The 25212-nt window shown below is 47.6% G+C and overlaps 1 protein-coding gene across 1 annotated transcript in view; it reads right to left on the bottom strand.

The window, feature by feature from the left end:
* LOC140192324 (1-phosphatidylinositol 4,5-bisphosphate phosphodiesterase beta-2-like) overlaps positions 1-25212 on the bottom strand; it is a 189757-nt gene that overhangs the window by 25246 nt on the left and 139299 nt on the right. The window contains exons 14-17 of the mRNA XM_072250005.1: positions 20880-20974; positions 7673-7769; positions 3684-3768; positions 604-728 (exon numbers count right to left, since the gene is read on the bottom strand). Coding sequence (XP_072106106.1) covers positions 604-728; positions 3684-3768; positions 7673-7769; positions 20880-20974 — 402 coding nt within the window. The remainder of the gene's footprint in view (positions 1-603; positions 729-3683; positions 3769-7672; positions 7770-20879; positions 20975-25212) is intronic.

Genomic DNA, 25212 nt, shown 5'->3' with positions numbered 1-25212 from the left:
GGTTCAATGTCAGAGATTTTATCAAATAAAAAATGATGAGTTTTACCCTGTGACATAAATCTTGCCCTCAACTCTATGATTACTCTTTTATTGACCTGATTTCAACAACAACACTCAGGAAGCTCAGCACCATACAGGACATAGCAACCTGTCTGATAGGCACCCCATCTACAGCCATTCACTCAGTGCACCACTGCCGCACAGTAGCACAATCTGTACCATCTACACAACTCAACCAGGATTCCTTCGGGAGCACCCTCCAATCCCACCTACCAGCTAGACAGACAAGGGCAATGAAAGGAGGGATACACCAGCCTTTGCAAGTCATCCTCAAGCCACGCACCATGCTGACTTGGAAATCGTCTCTGTTCCCTTTACATCATTGGGATCCTATAAAATCCTATAACTCCCTCCCTGTCAGCATTGTGGATATACCCACATCACGAGGTCTGAGTGGTTCTAGAAGGCAGCTCACCACCACCAGAGCCAGTTAGGGAGGAGAAGCTAAATGTTGGCTCAGCCTGAGAAACCCACAGTCCCTGAGTGAATGTGAAAGCAAAAGGACCAATGAGCCCTGAATCCCGTCTCTGCTCTGCCACTCACCTGCCGTCTGGAAGTTGAGAGCAACCATCTGACAGCCAGTGTTCCAGAAGACATTAGGCAGGTAGTTTGAGGAATCCATTCTCGACCCTTTGGGGTAAATGCGACTCATTTGTCTCTTGTTGTATCTGTGTGAGTGTATAGGAACTGAGAAACCTTTGAGATATTAGCCAGTCCCTCTCAAGATGGGAGGATGGCACGCGAACCATATGTAACAAATTCTACAGACTCATGAAGATTAGGTCAGAGGGAAGAGGTGGAATCGGATAGGACAGCAAGTTGGAGAGACGTTTAGTTAGGTTCATGAATATGCAGGGACGAAGGGATATGGATCATGTGCAGGCAGACAAGTTCAGTTTAATTTGGCGCCATGCTTGATGCAGAATCTTAAGCTGAAGGGCTTGTTCCTGTGTTGCACAGTACTATGTTAGGAAGAATACAAGAGGCTTGCTCTGAGAAACAGACCAGTTCTAAACAAAGGGTGTAATGAGCAGGGGAATTTGGAGCCAGTTTTCACCATTCTCTAATTGGAGAGATTCAGTCTTCAAAATGAGCTAAAATGGGGTGAGGATGAGTGGAAAGGTGGGTGGGCGGACGAGAGGGAGGGGAATAGTCAGGGTAGGCAGAGCAAGGTAACAGGAGCTGTCAGAGGAGAGTGAGGAGGGGTGGGACAACAGGAAATAAGTAGGGAGGAGAGAGAACATGGACAGAGGAGGAGGGGTTGAAAGAGCAGGAAGGATCAGGAAATGGAGAGGGTATAAAGGCAAAATTAGCTTGAAAATCTGACTTAACTTTGGAGCAGGGCACTGGGATTCTGAGAAGTAGGCGGAGGGAAACAGACAGTTAAAATATTATTTTGCCTCACTGATTACCAGGCGTCCTTTCAGAGAGATGTGATACCATAAAATGAGATTAAAAATAACATAATACCACCGTAAACTAAAGCAAAAAGAAATAGTAAATTAACTCATCAACTCAAAGAGGATAGACCCCAGTGCAGACAGATCACACCTTCACAGTTTACAGAATCTAGAAGAGATGGCAGAAGAACTATTTCATCAATTTAGTGATGTTATTTAAAAACAGATGACATGCCAGGGAATGTTAGATGATACTGCAAATGTATCAGAATGAAGAGAGGAAGCCAGTGCAGGAAGCTTTAAAGCATCAGCTTTGATTTGGTGGTAAGAGAAACAATAACCACTTAAGGAGGAGAATAGAAAATAAATCTGGAACCAAAAACATAATGGGTAGTCAGCACGAATTACAAAATGAAATCTTGCTTAAATGTAGCTCAACAAATGACTTGAAGTAATCTGGTGTAGTAGCATCTGCACCAGACGTCAAGGTGAGTGGTCCCCAGTTCAGATCCGGCCAGTTGCTTACATGCGTTCCATCCGCGCTGGGTGAAAATCAAGCTAGCAACTCAGTCTTGTAAAAAAAACAGACAAAAATGCTAAAGAAGCGCCCAATGTACCACAAGATGCGGGAATGAAAAATGAGGTAATGTGAAAGATATAGTTTCTCCAGACACAATAGCTAAAGAATAACAGAGCATAGGGTCAGCAGTAAGGAACAGAAGGGGTCATCACCAGTAAGGCTGAAGACAGGAAGGTGAAAGTTGCAGTAAAGCATGGCTATTGAGTGGCAGAGTGTGGAGAATGGGTCTCCAGCAAAGATCAAGTCGGAGTCAGGTCTGCAGCTGTTCACGTGTGTTGAAGGCTTAAATCTTGCAATTGAAAAAAGGATTCAATTTACAAATTATTGGGAAAATGGGCATTACTGAAGAGGACTACAGTACATTGATAAGCTTGCTGAATGAGCTCAGTATTAGCAGATAAACGTCAACATAAATCATGGAGTTATAGAGGCACAGATCACACATGCCCTTCAGCCCATTATGCCCTGCTGTCATTCAAGTATCCATCCACACTCATCTTATTTATCGCTGCCTTGGTCAGTAGCCTTCTATGCCCTGGTGACTCAAGTGCGCATGAGATACCGATGGGTGGTAAGAATGGTGAATCTAAAAGGCTTGGAGCAGCAAAATGATTGGACTGTAGAGAAGTGAATAAAAATAGTGAAACAAGTGACAAGGACATAAATATCAAATGTAATTCCAAAGTTTATTTCCAAAGGAATAAAGCTGAAAAGTGAAAGAAAAGTTGCAATGATCTTTGGATTGAACCTTGGAGAATGGCAGACTGCTCAGTCTCCATAACAATAGAAAGGAAGAGAGATGACAGGGGAGATGTAAAAATACATTTTCAAGACAGATCCAGAGATCTTTTTCAGGAAGGATTGTACAAGCTGGGTCAATATTTTTGGAAGAGAAAAGGCTTAGACATTACCAAAATAGAAGGTGAATAGAATTCTGATGGGTTTTTGCTGGAACACCTGAGGGGGAAGGGTGAGCAAACCTGTAAACCATCCATGTAAACAAGTCATCAAGAAATCAAACAAGGACATCTTTATCCAGAGACTCGTTATTATGGATTGAGGAAGAAACAATAGGTGTTCTTAAGGAAGGGCTCCACAGGCAATTGAGGAAGAAAAAATTAGAAGACAATACAAATAAGATTAGAAAAAACAGGAGGTGCTTGTTCCATTACATATCCTATTTTGTATAATTCGATACATATTTGTAATTCTATTCGACACTATCTGAACTCCTCAATTAGATTGCAGCACATAACTCACTCCTTCATAATTGTTATTCCATAGAAAAGCTATTCAGATTCCCTGATTAGATTCCAATACGAAGTCAATCCTAGTTATCTGTTCTGTCATCCATAAATACCACAGTTTCTTTGATTAGATTCCACCTCAGACACAGGTATCTAATACACAAACTATCCAAACCTCCCAATTTAAATTGTGGGATGGGTGGCAATTATTACTTGGATTGCCGAGACGATTCAAATAGATTTCACTCTCTAATTCTCTCTTGAGAAACGGGCTCCTTCTGCCTCACTGTGCTGTGCTGTGTTGCTGCCGATGTTTCTGTGTCACAGAAATTTCTATTCACACTTACAACCAGGTATGAAACCACACCATTTAGCATGGAACTTTTGAAAAGATACTCCACAAAATCCACGGCGAATTTCATGAGCAGATCCAGAGCTTTGGTCTCCGTGAAAGATGAGACTATATGGGATAGATTTCTTTCTGCAAATAAAGAAGGCAACGTTAGCAAGAACACTACTATAGTTTTACTGGGATAAGGGGATATTCTGCATTATGGATGACTCTATCAACAGATCACCCTGAAGCTCTCTGACATTCGGGCATTCTGGTGTCCATCTCTGATGCGAGAGCAGAGCTCTAGCCTGCGCATACATTCTACATAACAGAGCAGAAAATCAGAGCATCAGTGTGAATCACGAGATCCACATCGAACAAAATGGAATAGCACAGTAATAGTAGGTTCTACTGCGGCTCAATGTCATGTTACCAACAGGATGCTGACCTGAAATGGGAAATATGTCATCAGCAATATTACAGGGAGCCAGTGACTGTCACTGTGAAATATTACAGGTAGCCAGTGACTGTCACTGTGAAATATCACAGGGAACCGGTGACTGTCACTGTGAAATATTACAGGGAGCCGGTGACTGTCACTGTGAAATATTACAGGTAGCCAGTGACTGTCACTGCGAAATATCACAGGGAACTGGTGACTGTCACTGCTGAAATATTACAGGCAGCCAGTGACTGTCACTGTGAAATATCACAGGGAGCCGGTGACTGTCACTGTGAAATATCACAGGGAGCCAGTGACTGTCACTGTGAAATATAACAGGCAGCCAGTGACTGTCACTGTGAAATATTACAGGCAGCCGGTGACTGTCACTGTGAAACATTATAGGGAGCTGGTGACTGTCACTGTGAAATATTACAGGCAGCCGGTGACTGTCACTGTGAAATATCACAGGGAACCGGTGACTGTCACTGTGAAATATTACAGGGAGCCGGTGACTGTCACTGTGAAATATTACAGGGAGCCAGTGACTGTCACTGTGAAATATCACAGGGAACTGGTGACTGTCACTGCTGAAATATTACAGGCAGCCAGTGACTGTCACTGTGAAATATCACAGGGAGCCGGTGACTGTCACTGTGAAATATCACAGGGAGCCAGTGACTGTCACAGTGAAATATTACAGGCAGCCGGTGACTGTCACTGTGAAATATTACAGGGAGCCGGTGACTGTCACTGTGAAATATTACAGGGAACTGGTGACTGTCACTGTGGAATATTACAGGTAGCCAGTGACTGTCACTGTGAAATATCACAGGCAGCCAGTGACTGTCACTGTGAAATATTACAGGGAACCGGTGACTGTCACAGTGAGATATTACAGGCAGCCGGTGACTGTCACTGTGAAATATCACAGGGAACCGGTGACTGTCACTGTGAAATATTACAGGGAGCCAGTGACTGTCTCTGTGAAATATTACAGGCAGCCGGTGACTGTCACTGTGAAACATTATAGGGAGCTGGTGATTATCACTGTGAAATATTACAGGCAGCCGGTGACTGTCACTGTGAAATATTACAGGTAGCCAGTGACTGTCACTGTGAAATATTACAGGGAGCCGGTGACTGTCACTGTGAAATATTACAGGGAGCCGGTGACTGTCACTGTGAAATATCACAGGGAACCGGTGACTGTCACTGTGAAATATTACAGGGAGCCGGTGACTGTCACTGTGAAATATTACAGGGAGCCGGTGACTGTCACTGTGAAATATCACAGGGAACCGGTGACTGTCACTGTGAAATATTACAGGGAGCCGGTGACTGTCACTGTGAAATATCACAGGGAACCGGTGACTGTCACTGCTGAAGTACTGCATAGCTTTGGTCTCCACCTCAGAGAAAACAGGACTTTGCTTTGAACCCAGCACAATGGAAGTTCACTGGGTTGCTTCATTGACTACTGTTTGGGCCTAAAGGCATCGAAGTTTAGTGTTAGTGAAACCCAAGACTCTGAGGGGAATGACAGAGTGTTGCTGAGAGGATGTTCTTATTGGTGTATGTGTTAAAACCTGGGGCTCTGGTTTCTGACAGAGGTGAGAATGAATTTCTTCTCTTGGAGGATGATGAATCTGTGTATCCCTCTGCCTCTGCTGGAGTCATTGAATATATTCACGGAGGAGAACGACCAACAGTGAAGTTACAATGGGATCAGGAGCACTGGGAGGAGAATGGAAAAGATGAATTCAGATTGCATCACCCAGGATCTTATTAAATGGTGGAGGAGGCTCCTGCATTCTAATTCCACTATGATTTGATTACTAGTCTGAAACTTGAAGAAAAATCAAAACCTACTGATAGCTTCCCTTGGGTTCGAGAATGACTTGCATCCATTCTGGTTTCTGAGGTGACAGATGAGAACAATGACAGAACCACATGCTCTCCCATACGCAGAACGCGAGCTACCTAATGTAGCGGGCAGGTAGGATATTTTGTGAGGCGGTAATGCTCCTTCCGTAATTCAGGCAAATCTTCCATACGTTCCTGATGCTTGGACTTAATATCAGGAGTGCTCTTTCCACACTTGGTCAGGTCATGGGCCAATAATTTCCAAGCATCATTAGGTACTGTATATTGCACTTCTTCTCAGAGCTTCGGGCACACCTTTCAATCTTTGCGTTCTTCAAACCAATGAGCGAGCATGAAATACTGTCGCAGTTTGATGTGAGACTGACAGACAACATGGCCTGCCCAAGGCAAGCAGCTGAGTGTAACAAGCACCTCCATGTGAGGTGTGGTCCTGGGAGAAGATGCTGATGTTGGTGTGATGGTGCCATGGTAGCACGATCACTTTCCCGTGCCAGTGATCGGGGATCAATCCCACCGCTGTCCGTAAGGAGTTTGTACATTCTGCCCGTGTCAGAGGGTGCTCTGGTTTCCTCCCACCTTCCAAAGACATACAGTCTGTTTAGGGTCAGCAAGTTGTGGGCAGGCTATGTTGGCACTGGAAATACTTGTGGGCTGCCTCCCCCAGCACGATCCTCGGAACGTATCGTGGTCGTTGACGCAAAATGGCTCATTTCACTGTATGTTTCAATGTTTTGATGTCCACGTGGCAAATAAAATGAATCTTAATCTTATCTTACTCTTTTGCTTTTAGTGAATCTGGAAGATTTTGCAGGGACAACAGTGATAAATTCTTTTCTCGGCCTCAAGTTACCTGCATCAGACTCCAAGATTGTAAAAAACCATCTCATCCACGGAGAATCTCCCCTCGTTACTCTGACCCAGACATTCCTCCAGACAGAGAATCTGCCCTCGATACTCTGACCCAGACATTCATTGAGTCAGAGAATGTCCCCTCGATACTCTGACCCAGACATTCCTCGAGTCAGAGAATCTCCCCTCGATAATCTGACCCAGACATCCCTCCAGACAGGGAATCTACCCTCGTTACTCTGACCCAGACATTCCTCCAGACAGGGAATCTGCCCTCTTTTCTCATACTCATCAACACATCCTCCTTGCTATGTTTATCCTCCCTTGAAACCAGGGGTTCCCACCCCGGGGCCCACAGACCCCTTGCTTAATGATATTGGACTGTGGCATACAGATGGCTGTGAACGCCTGCTCTAACTGTATCTGTCTGAGTTCCACATGTTAGTGGTATTGGACTGTGGCATAAAGTTGGTTGTGAACCTCTGTTCTAACTATATTGGTTTGAGTTCCATATGTTAATCATTGGTTAAAGAAGTTACTCTGAAATTTATTATTGGATGTATTCATTATCCAGCCATGCCCTCTCGTTGTAGTCTCCTCCATAAATGGGATCACGTTCCCACTATTTACTTCATCTAACATTTCTATAGCTTTAAGGACTGATGTTAAGATGCTCCTCACTCTTCCCCACCTCAGGGAAAAGAGCCCTAACTAATTCACTCTTTTCTGATGGACAAAATCTCTCAGTTCTGACATTACAATAATTTGCACTTCAAAAGAATTTGTGTTGTTCTGTTTTCTTGTTGTACAGCCATAGTGTGGTGGGAAGCAGTAAACGGAATTGACCACTGCCAGAAACATAGGACATCTTACCCTTGGAGAAATCGAAGGAGACAAACTTCACGGGCTGAATGTAGTTGACGAGACTGGACATCTCCTCATATGCTCTCACTTCCTGGCCAGCAGTCCCCTATCAGAAATGGATACAGCAACAAGCACACAATTTATCCTGGCTAAGAACAGTACCAGTCAAAACCGGACCCATTCAGTCCAGCTTCTGAATCAGTACCAGTTTTATTACCACTGATATATATCATGAAATGTATTGTTTTCTGGCACTGTAGAAGAAATACTGTAAGTCACAATAAAATAAGTAAATAAACTGTGCTGAGGGGTCAATCACTGCAAACTATGGGCATGTCCCAGTTTTGTCCCTGGGTAGAAGGCAGGTGAAAAGGCCGGATTGTGCAGGACAGTGCTAGCTTATCTAGACATGAGCAGGAAGGCTATCATTATCTTCCTCCCCTTGAGAATGCGGTGGGGAATCACTTCCTCAAACTCCTATAATCCCGGTGGTGGTGCTTAGTGCTGGGTACACCTCATTATTTTGGGTCTAAAACCTGCATATATAAGTAATTTCCAAATACCTAGCAACAGGAAGGGCATGGACCAGGAATATATATATATAATGCAAAAAGAGAGTTAAAAGAGTGAGGCAGTGTTCATGGACTCAGTGCCCTTTCAGAAATCTGACGGCAGAGAGACAGAAGCTGTACATAAAACATCGAGTGTATGTCTTTGGCTCCCGTACTTCCTCTCTGATGGTGGCAATGAGAAGACGGCATGCCCTGAATGGCAGGGATCCTTAATGATCGATGCCACTTTCTGGGATTAAAGATCTCCAAAGGTTAACAATTCTGTGAAAGGTGTTTTTTCTCCTCATCTCCCCCTCAGCTTCTAGATTGCCCCTTAAGAGGAAGCACTCTCTTTGCATCTCCCGTCAGAATATTTTTGTTTCAACAAGACCATCCCTCATTCATGTCACAAGACTGTACAACCTTCCCTAATAATCTATTCTCTTTTTATCTTCTCTCAACTGCTTCCAAGGCAAGGATGTCTTTACTTAAATAGAGAGATAAAACTCTGCCTTTCTCTTCTTACAAGTCAAGTTTAATTATTATTCACTGTACGTGAATATAGTCAAACAAAACAGCATTTCTCCTGGGCCAAGGTGCAAAACACATCGCCGACAGCACACTGCGCATTCCCCAAATGTTGCCATGGTTTGCCCACTCACTAAATCTGATTGCAAATCCCTGTATCTGATTTTAGATACAAACAATACACACGGTCTCTTTGTGAAAATAAGGGATATGCTGGTATTGGCCTCTGCAGTACTAGTTACTGTTCGCCAATCCGAAAATGGCCCATCCATCCTGATGCTCCATGATTGGTTAGTTGGCCATGCTAATCCATCACCCTCAACATCACAAGCTCTTATATCTTGCAGTGTCCATCACTGCATCATTTCAACCAGTCATACCAAACACGATGCAGGGAATGAGGGCTAAACTTCCAATGGTGAGCCAGAGCCATTGACAGAAAATGAACTCCCATGGGGACAAGACAGGACTAGTGGACAGGATCCTCCACAGTGAGCCTGGTGCTTCCCATATGGAGTACGGTAGAAGAATCACTTAATGGGAGTGCTTGACCTAGTGGCTTTCTAACAGAGTTCTGGTTAACATTCCTGAGACTGATAATCCTTATAGTCGCGCTGATACGCAATGAGTGAAAGCAACACACCGAGTTGAGCAGGGTCTAGTTGAACTGTTTACTGTTTCAATCCATGCGCGTTTAAGTGCCCGTTCCCAGCATCCCCCAGGCTTTGCAGGGTGGAAGTGACGTGGGCTTCCGGGCCGAGGTCTGCCCCGCACTCTCGGTTGCCGCTGGCTGCAGGCTCGCCCACCACTGCTGGAGCTGGTTCGCTTGCTGTGTGGGTGGGCCGCCACATGACCCCCCCTCCCGCAGAACCGGCGATAGGAGGTGCAGAGTCCACAGCCTGCACACTCTCAGTTCTTATAGGTGGCCAGCCTCAACGTCGTGGGGGTGGTACTGCAACTGGGCGTTCAAGGTCTAGATGCGCCGGTTTGAGACGGTCAATGGTAAAAGTCTCTTCACGACCGCCGATGTCGAGAACGCAGGTCAGCCCATTATGGCGCACCACCTTGTAGGATCCCTCATATGGTCACTGCAGGGGTGGTCTGTACGCGCCTCGGCGAACAAAAACATACTCGCTCTGTTGTAGGTCCCTGGGCACGAAAGAGGGTGTTGTTCTGTGATGGGACGTCAGATCTGGAGCAAGTGTTCCCAGCCGCTCCTGGAGTTTAGTTAGGACCCTAGCAGGTGTGTCCTCCTGGCCACGGGATGCTGGCACAGAGTCACTGGGAACTGTGAGCGGGGCACCGTAAACAAGTTCGGCCGATGATGCCGTGTGGATGCCAAACAGCACCCAGGGGAGTTCATCAACCCAGTCTGGCCCTCAGAGGCATGCTATCAGGTTGACTTCAAGTGCCTGTGGAAACGTTCCACCAGGCCGTTAGACTGCGGGTGGTAAGCAGTCGTTCGGTGGAGCTGAGTTCCGAGGAGTTGTGCCAGCGCAGACCACAAGGCCGATGTGAACTGCTCACCCCTGTCTGAAGTGACGTGGGCTGGGAGTCCAAACCGTGCCACCCAGGTGGTAATCAGGGCTCTGGCGCGTGTCTTCGTGGCCATGTCAGCGAGTGGGACAGCTTCCAGCCACCTCGTGAACCTGTCCACCATGGTGAACAGGTATCTCGCTCCTCTCGAAACCGGCAGTGGGCCGACGATGTCCACATGGACGTGTTCGAACCTCCTATGTGTCGGCTGGAAGGGTTGCAGTGGGGCCCTCATGTGCCTCTGGATTTTGGAGGTTTGGCAGAGCGTGTATGTCCTGGCCCAGTGCCCAACCTCCTTGCATAGGCCGTGCCACACAAACCTGTCTGCAATCAACCAGATGGTCGCCCAGATGGAAGAGTGGGCTAAACCGTGCAAGGCGTCGAAAACGCGGCGCCTCCAGGTGGTCAGAACAATGGGCCAAGGTTGCCTGGTGGACACATCGCAAAGGAGCTTCTTACCTTCAGGCCCGATGGGTATGTCTTCGAGGTGGAGTCCAGAGACTGCAGTTTGGTACGCCAGCATCTCTCCGTCCAGCCGTTGCACCTCAGCTAATGCTGCATAATCCACCCCCGGAGACAGAGAGTACACTGACTGGACGGAGGTTCGTGACAGCGCGTCTGCCACCATCTTGTTCTTCCCAGAGACGTGCTTGATCGTGGTGGTAAACTCTGAAATGTATGACAGATGGCGTTGCTGGCGGCCCGACCACGGGTCCAACACCTTGGTAAACAGGAAAGTGAAGGGCTTGGGGTCTGTGAAGGCCGTGAACTCCCTCCCTTCCAGGAAATACCTGAAGTGCCAGATGGCAAGGTACAGGGCCAGCAGTTCCCTGTCGAAAGCGCTGTACTTAAGTTCCGGGGGTCATAGATGCCGGCTGAAAAAAGCGAGCGGCTTCCACTGGCCTTCAATGAACTGCTCGAGCACGCCGTCAACTGCCGCATCGGAGACATCCACAGTGAGGGCAGTGGGGACGTCGACCCGGGGGTAGACTAGGAGCATGGCGTTTGCTAGCACGTTCTTGGCTTGTCCGAAAGCCGCCTTCGCCTCCTCTGTCCAGGTGACCTCTTTGACCTTGCCAGACATCAAGCCGAAAAGGGGCCGCATGATCCGGGCCGCTGAGGGCAGGAAACGGTGATAAAAGTTAACCATCCCAACAAATTCCTGCAGGCCTTTAACAGTGCTAGGCCTGGGGAATTGGCGGATGGCTTCAACTTTCGCCAGCAGAGGAGCAGCTCCATGGCAGTCGATCCGGTGTCCCAAGAAGTCGATGGTGGGTAAGCCGAACTGGCACTTGGCGGGGTTGATAGCCAGGCTGTGATCGCTTAGGCAGCGGCAGAGCAGGCGTAAATGTGCTAGATGTTCCTGGCGGGAGCGGCTGGGGATACTTATGTCATCCAGGTAGATGAACAGAAAGCCCAGATCTCGCCCTACTGTGTCCATCAGGCGCTGGAACACCTGCACCGTGTTTTTGAGCCCGAACAGCATCCTAAGGAACTTGAACAGGCCAAAGGGGGTAATGAGGGCCATCTTGGGTACATCATCCGGGTGGACTGGGATCTGATGATACCCTCTGACCAGGTCAATCTTCGAAAAGATGCACGCCCCGTGCAGGTTGGCCGTAAAGTCCTGGATGTGTGGTACCGGATAGCGATCGGACATGGCGGCGTCATTCAGCCTCCGACAGTCGCCGTACGGTCTCCACCCTCCCGCGGACTTGGACACCATATGGAGTAGGGAGGCCCACGGGCTGTCAGAACGCCGCACAATCCCCATCTCCTCCATCTTCTTGAATTCCTCCTTTGCGAGGCGGAGCTTGTCGGGCGGTAGCCTGCGGGTCCAGGCATGAAGGGGAGGTCCCTGTGTGGGGATGTGGTGCATCACGCCGTGCTTGAGGTTTGTTGAGGAAAACTGCAGTGTGATGATAGATGGGAACTCCGATAACACTCTGGCGAACTCGTTGTCGGAATAAGTGACGGAGTCCAGGTGCGGGGCCGGTAACCTGGCCTCACTGAGGGAGAAAGACTGGAACATCTTTGCATCGACCACTCATCGTCCCTTCAAATCCATGAACAGGCAGTGCGCGCAGAGGAAGTTCGCACCTAGCAATGGCTGTGACACTGCAGACAGCGTAAATGTCCATGTAAAGCGACTGGAACCGAACTGCAAGGGGATGGTTCTTGTGCCGTAGGTGCGAATGGTGCCGCTGTTGGCTGCCATAAGTTCCGGTCCTGTTCTTCTAGTTTGGGTATTGTGGCTTGAGGGGGGTAGGACACTGATTTCCGCCCCCATGTCCACCAGGAATCTTCGCCCAGAGAGCTTGTTCCAAACGTAGAGGAAGCTATCACGGTGACCAGCCGCCATAGCCATCAGCGACGGCTGGTCCTGGTGTTTCCCTGGAATGAGCATGGCGGTCAGCAGCGGTGGGCCCCAGAACTCCACCTTTGATGATAAAAACGCCAAGACTCAGAAGTGGTGCTATCCCTTGGTGTGGGTGTTCGGTGCTCCGCTGCTGGGGTGCGGGAGGGCTGGGCCTTCGGCCACGCCGCAGCACTAATTTTGATGGTGGTTCCGCCATTTTGTTTGGCACGCTAAAGCACATCCGCGCAGGCAGCCACTCCGTGTGGGTCTCTGAAGTCTTCATCTGCTAGCAGGAGGTGGATGTCTTCTGGCATTTGCTCCAAGAAGATCTGTTTAAACAGCAGGCAAGGCTTATGGACGTCTGCCAGTGCTAGCATGTCGCTCATCAGGGCTGATGGCGCGCGGTCGCCCAGGCCGTCCATATGCAATAACCGCGCAGCCCGTTCACAGCGGGAGAGGCCAGATGTACGGATTAACAGGGCCTTGAGTGCCTCGTACCTGTCTGTTGCTGGGGCTGAGGCAGAAAGTCGATAACGCGGCCCGCTGTCTCCTGGTCGAGGGCGCCCACCACGTAGTAATACCTGGTGGCGTCTGAGACAATTTGCCTGACCTGGAACTGGGCCTCCACTTGCTCTAACCAGACCAGGGGTTGAGTGGTCCAGAAGGTTGGCAGTTTAAGGGAAACTGCATTCTGCAGAGCCGAGTCGTTTATGTTGGATCCAAATGCCGTTGGACCGTCGGGGTCACCAATGTAGTCGCGCTGATACATGACGAGCGAAAGCAACACACTGAGTCGAGCAGGGTCTGGTTGAACTATTTACTGTTTCAATCCTGCGATTAAGTGCCTGTTCCCAGCATCCCCCGCTCTTTGCGGGGCGGAAGTGACATCGGCTTCCGGGCCGAGGTCTGCCCCGCACTCAGAGCCCCCTCGGTTGCCGCTGGCTGCGGGTTCGCCCGCGACTGCTGGAGCCAATTCGCTTGCCTCGTGGGCGAGCCGCCACATCCTTTCATTTTGGAATGCAGTTAATTGCTTGAATTTAAATTTCCAATTGCCATGTCATCATTCTGTCACGGGCCTCTGGGTCAAATTGGCACTCAACCTGAGTTGAATTGTGTGATCATTCAAAGCAATGGTTCCCTATCTTGTAGCAACGCTGGGACAATGGGAAGAGATGCACAGCCTGTGAGTGTCCAACAGATGGAGTGTTGTACCTGCCCTGGTCCAGGGTCGGAGGTGATGGTTGCAGACATGCCCCATGGTCTAATCCCACCACTAACCCTCCTTACTTTGATATGCCAATAAAGTTTAAATTTTAAAAAGTAGCCATCAGTGAATCAGTTCCTTATCAAAGATCTAAAAATGCACTTCCCATGTACACGCCACTGCACCACTCCACGCACTGCCTGAGATTCCAGTTCCCACACTCCCCGTTCACTCAACACTCAGTTTGAATTCACACTGTTCCCTTGAAACATATCGGGGTCATTGAAAAATGTATTATTCTATCCTGAAATAATATAGTGAATGAAAAGAGTGTTGGAATATCACCAACATCCTACAGTTCAGAAATTCCACCCCTGAGGCACTGCGACAGTCCCAGGGCTGTCAGATTATGGGAGTGTTACCTTCAAAACACTCCCAAAGAATTCAACGGCATCACTCTTCCACAGGTAGCACTAACGAATCAATTTCTGTACACGATTAGGAATCGATACCGTAGCAGTTGAGGAACACATCGAACGCGAATGACCAGCGGGGTCACAGCTCCACTATTCCTGCCATCCCACCCTAAGACAGGTTTAGGCCGTCCAGCCCATCGAGGGTGAGGAGCCAGAGGTCGTGGTACATATAGATACCAATGACACAGGTAGGAAAAGGGAAGAGGTCCTGAAAGGAGAATATAGGGAGCTAGGAAGGGAGTTGAGAAAAAGGACCGCAAAGGTAGTAATCTCGGGATTACTACCTGTGCCACGCGACAGTGAGAGTAGGAATGCGATGAGGTGGAGGATAAATGCGTGGCTGAAGGATTGGAGCAGGGGGCAGGGATTCAAGTTTTTGGATCATTGGGACCTCTTTTGGCGCAGGCGTGACCTGTACAAAAAGGATGGGTTACACTTGAATCCTAGGGGGACCAATATCCTGGCAGGGAGATTTGCGAGGGCTACTGAGGTGACTTTAAACTAGAATGGTTGGGGGGTGGGAATCAAATTAAAGAGACTAGGAGAGAGGAAGTTAGTTCACAACAGGGGGATGGGAACAAGTGCAGAGAGACACGGGTGTAAAATGAGGGTAGAAGCAAAAAGTAGTAAGGTGAAAAGTAAAAGTGGCAGGCCGGCAAATCCAGGGCAAAAATCAAAAAGGGCCACTTTTCAACATAATTGTATAAGGGCTAAGAGTGTTGTAAAAACAAGCCTGAATGCTTTGTGTGTCAATGCAAGGAGCATTCGTAACAAGGTGGATGAATTAAAAGTGCAGATTGTTATTAATGAATATGATATAGTTGGGATCACAAGGACATGGCCCCAGGGTGACCAAGGATGGGAGCTCAACATTCAGGGATACTCAATATTCAGGAGGGATAGACAAGAAAGAAAAGGAGGTGGGGTAGCATTGCTGGTTAGAGAGGAGATTAACGCAATAGAAAGGAAGGACATTAGCCGGGAAGTTGTGGAATCGATATGGGTAGAGCTGCATAACACTAAGGGGCAGAAAACTCTGGTGGGAGTTGTGTACAGGCCACCTAACAGTAGTAGTGAGGTTGAGGGTGGCATTAAACAGGAAATTAGAAATGCGTGCAATAAAGGAACAGCAGTTATAATGAGTGACTTCAATCTACATGTAGATTGGGTGAACCAAATTGGTAAAGGTGCTGAGGAAGAGGATTTCTTGGAATGTATGCGGGATGGTTTTTTGAACCAACATGTCGAGGAACTGACTAGAGAGCAGGCTATTCTGGACTGGGTTTTGAGCAATGAGGAAGGGTTAATTAGCAATCTTGTCGTGCGAGGCCCCTTGGGTAAGAGTGATCATAATATGGTGGATTTCTTCATTAAGATGGAAAGTGACTTAGTTAATTCAGAAACAAAGGTTCTGAACTTAAAGAAGGGTAACTTTGAAGCTATGAGAAGTGAATTAGCTAAGATAGACTGGCAAATGATACTGAAAGGGTTGACGGTGGATATGCAATGGCAAGCATTTAAAGATTGCATGGATGAACTACAACAATTGTTCGTCCCAGTTTGGCAAAAGAATAAATCAGGGAAGGTAGTGCACCCGTGGCTGACAAAGGAAATTAGGGATATTATCAATTCCAAAGAATAAGCATACAAATTAGCCAGAAAAAGCGGCTCAACTGAGGACTGGGAGAAATCCAGCAGAGGAGGACAAAGGGCTTAATTAGGAAAGGGAAAAAAGATTATGAGAGAAAACTAGCGGGGAACATAAAAACTGACTGTAAAAGCTTTTATAGATACGTGAAAAGAAGAAGATTGGTTAAGACAAATGTAGGTCCCCTACAGACAGAAACAGGTGAATTGATTATGGGGAACAAGGATATGGCAGACCAATTGAATAACTACTTTGAACATAGAAGATAGAACATAGAATAGTACAGCACAGTACAGGCCCTTCGGCCCACAATGTTGTGCCGACCCTCAAACCCTGCCTCCCATATAAGCCCCCACCTTAGATTCCTCCATATACCTGTCTAGTAGTCTCTTAAACTTCACTAGTGTATCTGCCTCCACCACTGACTCAGGCAGTGCATTCCATGCACCAACCACCCTCTGAGTAAAAAACCTTCCTCTAATATCCCCCTTGAACTTCCCACTCCTTACCTTAAAGCCAAGTCCTCTTGTATTGAGCAGTGGTGCCCTGGGGAAGAGGCGCTGGCTATCCACTCTATCTATTCCTCTTATTATCTTGTACACCTCTATCATGTCTCCTCTCATCCTCCTTCTCTCCAAAGAGTAAAGCCCTAGCTCCCTTAATCTCTGATCATAATGCATACTTTCTAAACCAGGCAGCATCCTGGTAAATCTCCTCTGTTCCCTTTCCAATGCTTCCACATCCTTCCTATAGTGATGTGACCAGAACTGGACACAGTACTCCAAGTGTGGACTAACCAGAGTTTTATAGAGCTGCATCATTACATCACGACTCTTAAACTCTGTCCCTCGACTTATGAAAGCTTACACCCCATAAGCTTTCTTAACTACCCTATCCACCTGTGAGGCAACTTTCAGGGATCTGTGGACATGTACCCTGAGATCCCTCTGCTCCTCCACATTACCAAGTATCCTGCCATTTACTTTGTACTCTGCCTTGGAGTTTGTCCTTCCAAAGTGTACCACCTCACACTTTTCCGGGTTGAACTCCATCTGCCACTTCTCAGCCCACTTCTGCATCCTATCAATGTCTCTCTGCAATCTTTGACAACCCTCTACACTATCTACAACACCACCAACCTTTGTGTCGTCTGCAAACTTGCCAACCCACCCTTCTACTCCCACATCCAGGTCGTTAATAAAAATCATGAAAAGTAGAGGTCCCAGAACAGATCCTTGTGGGACACCACTAGTCACAATCCTCCAATCTGAATGTACTCCCTCCACCACCACCCTCTGCCTTCTGCAGGCAAGCCAATTCTGAATCCACCTGGCCAAACTTCCCTGGATCCCATGCCTTCTAACTTTCTGAATAAGCCTACCATGTGGAACCTTGTCAAATGCCTTACTGAAATCCATATAGATCACATCCAATGCACTACCCTCATCTGTATGCCTGGTCACCTCCTCAAAGAACTCTATCAGGCTTGTTAGACATGATCTGCCCTTCACAAAGCCATGCTGACTGTCCCTGATCAGACCATGATTCTCTAAATGCCTATAGGTCCTACCTCTAAGAATCTTTTCCAACAGCTTTCCCACCACAGACGTAAGGCTCACTGGTCTATAATTATCCGGACTATCCCTACTACCTTTTTTGAACAAGGGAACAACATTCGCCTCCCTCCAATCCTCCGGTACCATTCCCGTGGACAACAAGGACATAAAGATCCTAGCCAGAGGCTCAGCAATCTCTTCTCTCGCCTCGTGGAGCAGCCTGGGGAATATTCCGTCAGGCCCCGGGGACTTATCTGTCCTAATGTATTTTAACAACTCCAAAACCTCCTCTCCCTTAATATCAAAATGCTCCAGAACATCAACCTCAATCATATTGTCCTCACCATCATCAAGTTCCCTCTCATTGGTGAATACCGAAGAGAAGTATTCATTGAGGACCTCGCTCACTTCCACAGCCTCCAGGCACATCTTCCCACCTTTATCTCTAATCGGTCCTACCTTCACTCCTGTCATCCTTTTTTTCTTCACATAATTGAAGAATGCCTTGGGGTTTTCCTTTACCCTACTCGCCAAGGCCTTCTCATGCCCCCTTCTTGCTCTTCTCAGCCCCTTCTTAAGCTCCTTTCTTGCTTCCCTATATTCCTCAATAGACCCATCTGATCCCTGCTTCCTAAACCTCATGTATGCTGCCTTCTTCCACCTGACTAGATTTTCCACCTCACTTGTCACCCATGGTTCTTTCACCCTACCATTCTTTATCTTCCTTCTGTCTTCACTAAGGAGGACATAAATAATCTTCCAGAAATAGTAGGGGACAGAGGGTCCAGTGAGATGGAAGAACTGAGCGAAATACATGTTAGTAGGGAAGTGGTGTTCGGTAAATTGAAGGGATTAAAGGCAGATAAATCCCCAGGGCCAGATGGTCTGCATCCCAGAGTGCTTAAGGAAGTAGCCCAAGAAATAGTGGATGCATTAGTGATAATTTTTCAAAACTCTTTAGATTCTGGACTAGTTCCTGAGGATTGGAGGGTTGCTAATGTAACCCCGCTTTTTTAAAAAGGAGGGAGAGAGAAACTGGGGAATTATAGACCGGTTAGCCTAACATCGGTGGTGGGGAAACTGCTGGAGTCAATTATCAAAGATGTGATAACAGCACATTTGGAAAGCGGTGAAATCATCGGACAAAGTCAGCATGGATTTGTGAAAGGAAAATCATGTCTGACGAATCTCATAGAATTTTTTGTGGATGTAACTAGTAGAGTTGATAGGGGAGAACCAGTGGGTGTGGTATATTTGGATTTTCAAAAGGCTTTTGACAAGGTCCCACACAGGAGATTAGTGTGCAAACTTAAAGCACACAGTATTGGGGGTAAGTTATTGATGTGGATAGAGAATTGATTGGCAGACAGGAAGCAAAGAGTGGGAATCAACGGGACCTTTTCAGAATGGCAGGCAGTGACTAGTGGGGTACCGCAAGGCTCAGTGCTGGGACCCCAGTTGTTTACAATATATATTAATGACTTGGATGAGGGATTTAAATGCAGCATCTCCAAGTTTGCGGATGACATGAATCTGGGCGGCAGTGTTAGCTATGAGGAGGATGCTAAGGGGATGCAGGGTGACTTGGATAGGGTAGGTGAGTGGGCAAATTCATGGCAGATGCAATTTAATATGGATAAATGTGAAGTTATCCACATTGGTGGCAAGAACAGGAAAACAGATTATTATCTGCATGATGGCCGATTAGGAAAAGGGGAGGTGCAACGAGACCTGGGTGTCATTATACACCGGTCATTGAAAGTGGGCATGCAGGTACAGCAGACGGTGAAAAAGGCGAATGGTATGCTGGCATTTATAGCGAGAGAATTCGAGTACAGGAGCAGGGAGGTACTACTGCAGTTGTACAAGGCCTTGGTGAGACCACACCTGGAGTATCGTGTATAGTTTTGGTCCCCTAATCTGAGGAAAGACATCCTTGCCATAGAGGGAGTACAAAAAATGTTCACCAGATTGATTCCTGGGATGGCAGGACTTTCATATGATGAAAGACTGGATCAACTAGGCTTATACTCATTGGAATTTAGAAGATTGAGGGGGGATCTTATTGAAACGTATAAAATCCTAAAGGGATTGGACAGGCTAGATGCAGGAAGATTGTTCCCAATGTTGGGGAAGTCCAGAACAAGGGGTCACAGTTTGAGGATAAAGGGGAAGTCTTTTAGGACCGAGATTAGGAAAAGCTTCTTCACACAGAGAGTGGTGAATCTGTGGAATTCTCTGCCACAGGAAACAGTTGAGGCCAGTTCATTGGCTATATTTAAGAGGGAGTTAGATATGGCCCTTGTGGTTAAAGGAATCAGGGGGTATGGAGTGAAGGCTGGTACAGGGTTCTGAGTTGGATGATCGGCCATGATCATACTGAATGGTGGTGCAGGCTCAAAGGGCCGAATGGCCTACTCCTGCACCTATTTTCTATGTTTCTATGTTTGACCCTGCTCTGCCACTGTGTCACGGCTGATGTATTATCCCTCTCAACCCCATTCTTCTGCCTTCCCCCTGTAACATTCGATGCCCTGACTAATCAACCTCTGATCTAAATATACCGAATGGCTTGACCTCCACAGCCTTCTTTGGCAATGAACTTCATAGATTCACCAGCCTCTGGGTAAAGAAACTCATCCTCATCGCCATTGTGAAGAGACGTCCTTCTATTCTGAGCCTGTGCCCTCTGGTCCTGCACTCACTCACTATGGGATACACCACCTGTACGTCCACACTGTCAGAGTTTTCCAATATTCGATAGGTTTCAATTGGATCCCCCTTCATTCTTTTAGACTCCGGTGAGTACAGGCCCAGAGCCATGAAAGGCTCCTCATACAGTAACCCTTTCCTTCCCGGGATCATTCTCGTGATCCTCTACTAGATCAGTGCACCTGCCCCAATTCCTAAAATATATGCTGAGCTTTCTAGATTTTGCAAGTGTGCAGCGGCCTTCAGGGTATAACTTCAGCAGCCCAGTGGAAACACTGATCTAAGAGCACAGAGGGAAAAGTTCCCTACTAAAGCTTACCACCACCGCCCAAGGTTCAATTTCCGCCACTGTCTGAAAGGAGTCTGTATGTTCTCCCCGTGACTGCATGTGTTTCTTAATGTTGCTCCCGTTTCATCCCATTGTCCAAAGTACCGGGTAACCGGTCACTGTAAATTGTCCTGCGATTAGCCAGGAAAACATGGGGGGATTCCTTGGCAGCACAACTTGAACAGCTGGAAGGGCAGACTCTACACTGTATCTTCATCAGTCAGTCGATGGGTAAGTAAATAAATAGATGAATAATTTATTCATTCATTAGTAGATAGATAGATCAATAGATAAATTGTGAGATTTAAGTACTCATGCCTCATCAGATTCATGCTTCTTCTGTTCTTCATCATCCTCCTGGTCAAAGTTGTCCAGCTCCTCCTCATTTTCACACTGCTCTTCGTCAGCTTCCCCTGGAGGAATCCAAGGACAAAAACGATCACAATGAAGGGCTGGGAGCAGCAGTGAAGGCTGCTGTAGTGCATTATAGTTCACTATAGTGTAGGGTGTACCAGGGTTACAGTGAGGGGTGTGGGGTTCACCAGTTTATTACAGTGAGGGGTCTGGGCTACTCCAGAGTGTTACAGTGAGGGGTGTGGGGTACTCCAGTTTATTACAGTGAGGGGTGTGGAGCACTCCAGTTTATTACAGTGAGGGGTGTGGGGCACTCCAGTTTATTACAGTGAGTGGTGAGGGGTACTCCAATGGTTTACAGTGATGGGCATGGGGTACTCCAGTTTATTACAGTGAGGGGTGAGGGGTACTCCAGTGGTTTACACTGATGGGCGTGGGGTACACCAGTTTATTACAGTGATGGGCATGGGGTACTCCAGTTTATTACACTGAGGGCTGTGGGGTACTCCAGTTTATTACAGTGAGGGGAGTGGGGTACTCCAGTTTATTGCAGTGAGGAGTGTGAAGTACTCCGTTTATTACAGTGAGGAATGTGGGGTACTCCTTTGGATTACAGTGAGGGCTGTGGGGTACTCCAGTTTATTACACTGAGGGCTGTGGGGTACTCCAGAGTGTTAGAGTGAGGGGTGCGGGGTACACCAGTTTATTACAGTGAGGGGTGTGGGATACCCCAGTGGATTACAGTGTGGATTATATCAGTGGTTTACAGTGAGGGGTGTGGGATACTCCAGTGTATTGCAGTGTGGATTATATCAGTGGTTTACAGTGCAGGGTCTGGGCTACTCCAGAGTGTTACAGTGAGGGGTGTGGGGTACTCCATTATATTACAGTGAGGGGTGTGGTGCACTCCAGTTTATTACAGTGAGGGTGTGGGGTACCCCAGTTTATTACAGTGAGGGGTGTGAGGTACACTAGTTTATTACAGTGAGGGGTGTGGGGTACAACAGCTTATTACAGTGAGGGGTGTGGGGTACTCCAGTTTATTACAGTGAGGGGAGTGGGGTACTCCAGTTTATTACAGTGAGGGTGTGGGGTACCCCAGTTTATTACAGTGAGGGGTGTGAGGTACAGCAGTTTATTACAGTGAGGGGTGTGGGGTACTCCAGTTTATTACAGTGAGGGGAGTGGGGTACCCCAGTTTATTACAGTGAGGGGTGTGGGGTACTCCAGTTTATTACAGTGAGGGGTGTGGGGTACTCCAGTTTATTACAGTGAGGGGTGTGGGGTACACCAGTTTATTACAGTGAGGGGTGTGGGTACCCCAGTTTATTACAGTGAGGGGTCTGGGCTACTCCAGAGTGTTACAGTGAGAGGTTTGGGGTACTCCATTATATTACAGTGAGGGGTGTGGGGTACTCTAGTTTATTACAGTGAGGGGTGTGGGGCACTCTAGTTTATTACAGTGAGGGGTGTGGGGTACACCAGAGTGTTACAGTGAGTGGTGTGGGGTACACCAGAGAGTTACAGTGAGGGTGTGGGGTACCCCAGTTTATTACAGTGAGGGTGTGGGGTACCCCAGTTTATTACAGTGAGGGGTGTGGGGTACTCCAGTTTATTACAGTGAGGGGTGTGGGGTACCCCAGTTTATTACAGTGAGGGGTGTGGGGCACTCCAGTTTATTACAGTGAGGGGTGTGGGGTACACCAGTTTATTACAGTGAGGGGTGTGGGGTACACCAGTTTATTACAGTGAGGGTGTGGGGTACTCCAGTTTATTACAGTGAGGGGTCTGGGGTACTCCAGTTTATTACAGTGAGGGGAGTGGGGTACTCCAGTTTATTACAGTGAGGGGTGTGGGGTACTCTAGTTTATTACAGTGAGGGGTGTGGGGTACCCCAGTTTATTACAGTGAGGGGTGTGGGGTACTCCAGTTTATTACAGTGAGGGGCGTGGGGTACCCCAGTTTATTACAGTGAGGGGTGTGGGGTACCCCAGTTTATTACAGTGAGGGGTGTGGGGTACACCAGTTTATTACAGTGAGGGGTGTGGGGTACTCCAGTTTATTACAGTGAGGGGTGAGGGGTACTCCAGTTTATTACAGTGAGGGGTGTGGGTACCCCAGTTTATTACAGTGAGGGGTGTGGGGTTCACCAGTTTATTACAGTGAGGGGTGTGGGGCACTCCAGTTTATTACAGTGAGGGGAGTGGGGTACTCCAGTTTATTACAGTGAGGGGTGTGGGGTACTCCAGTTTATTACAGTGAGGGGTGTGGGGTTCACCAGTTTATTACAGTGAGGGGTGTGGGGTACTCTAGTTTATTACAGTGAGGGGTGTGGGGTACTCCAGTTTATTACAGTGAGGGGTGTGGGGTACTCCAGTTTATTACAGTGAGGGGTGTGGGGTACACCAGTTTATTACAGTGAGGGGTGTGGGGTACTCCAGTTTATTACAGTGAGGGGTGTGGGGTACTCCAGTTTATTACAGTGAGGGGTGTGGGGCACTCCAGTTTATTACAGTGAGGGGTGTGGGGTACACCAGTTTATTACAGTGAGGGGTGTGGGGTACCCCAGTTTATTACAGTGATGGGTGTGGGGTACCCCAGTTTATTTCAGTGAGTGGTGTGGGGTACCCCAGTTTATTACAGTGAGGGGAGTGGGGTACTCCAGTTTATTACAGTGAGGGGTGTGGGGTACCCCAGTTTATTACAGTGAGGGGTGTGGGGTTCACCAGTTTATTACAGTGAGGGGAGTGGGGTTCACCAGTTTATTACAGTGAGGGTGTGGGGTACAACAGCTTATTACAGTGAGGGTGTGGGGTACTCCAGTTTATTACAGTGAGGGGAGTGGGGTTCACCAGTTTATTACAGTGATGGGCGTGGGGTACTCTAGTTTATTACAGTGAGGGGTGTGGGGTTCACCAGTTTATTACAGTGAGGGGAGTGGGGTACTCCAGTTTATTACAGTGAGGGGTGTGGGGTACTCTAGTTTATTACAGTGAGGGTGTGGGGTACTCCAGTTTATTACAGTGAGGGGAGTGGGGTACTCCAGTTTATTACAGTGAGGGGTGTGGGGTACTCCAGTTTATTACAGTGAGGGGTGTGGGGTTCACCAGTTTATTATAGTGAGGGGTGTGGGGTACTCCAGTTTATTACAGTGAGGGGTGTGGGGTACCCCAGTTTATTACAGTGAGGGGTGTGGGGTACAACAGCTTATTACAGTGAGGGGTCTGGGCTACTCCAGAGTGTTACAGTGAGGGGTGTGGGGTACTCCATTATATTACAGTGAGGGGTGTGGTGCACTCCAGTTTATTACAGTGAGGGGAGTGGGGTACCCCAGTTTATTACAGTGAGGGGTGTGGGGTACCCCAGTTTATTATAGTGAGGGTGTGGGGTACTCCAGTTTATTACAGTGATGGGTGTGGGGTACTCCAGTTTATTACAGTGAGGGGTGTGGGGTACACCAGAGAGTTACAGTGAGGGGTGTGGGATACAACAGTTTATTACAGTGAGGGGTGTGGGTACCCCAGTTTATTACAGTGAGGGGTGTGGGGTACTCCAGTTTATTACAGTGAGGGGTGTGGGGTACAGCAGTTTATTACAGTGAGGGGTGTGGGGTTCACCAGTTTATTATAGTGAGGGGTGTGGGGTACCCCAGTTTATTACAGTGAGGGTGTGGGGTACACCAGTTTATTACAGTGAGGGTGTGGGGTACACCAGTTTATTACAGTGAGGGGAGTGGGGTACACCAGAGTGTTACAGTGAGGGGTGTGGTGCACTCCAGTTTATTACAGTGAGGGGAGTGGGGTACTCCAGTTTATTACAGTGAGGGGTGTGGGGTACTCCAGTTTATTACAGTGAGGGGTGTGAGGTACACTAGTTTATTATAGTGAGGGGAGTGGGGTTCACCAGTTTATTACAGTGAGGGGTGTGGGGTACACCCGTTTATTACAGTGAGGGTGTGGGGTACTCCAGTTTATTACAGTGAGGGTGTGGGGTACTCCAGTTTATTACAGTGAGGGGTGTGAAGTACACCAGTTTATTACAGTGAGGGGTGTGGGGTACCCCAGTTTATTACACTGAGGGGTGTGGGGTTCACCAGTTTATTACAGTGAGGGGTGTGGGGTACCCCAGTTTATTACAGTGAGGGGAGTGGGGTACCCCAGTTTATTACAGTGAGGGGTGTGGGGTACACCAGTTTATTACAGTGAGGGGTGTGGGGTACCCCAGTTTATTATAGTGAGGGTGTGGGGTACTCCAGTTTATTACAGTGATGGGTGTGGGGTACTCCAGTTTATTACAG

Source organism: Mobula birostris, chromosome 1 (genome assembly GCF_030028105.1).
Source record: "Mobula birostris isolate sMobBir1 chromosome 1, sMobBir1.hap1, whole genome shotgun sequence".
Lineage (NCBI taxonomy): Eukaryota > Metazoa > Chordata > Chondrichthyes > Myliobatiformes > Myliobatidae > Mobula > Mobula birostris.
The sequence above is the reverse complement of the archived record's forward strand: the minus strand, read 5'-3'. Positions and strand labels throughout refer to the sequence as shown.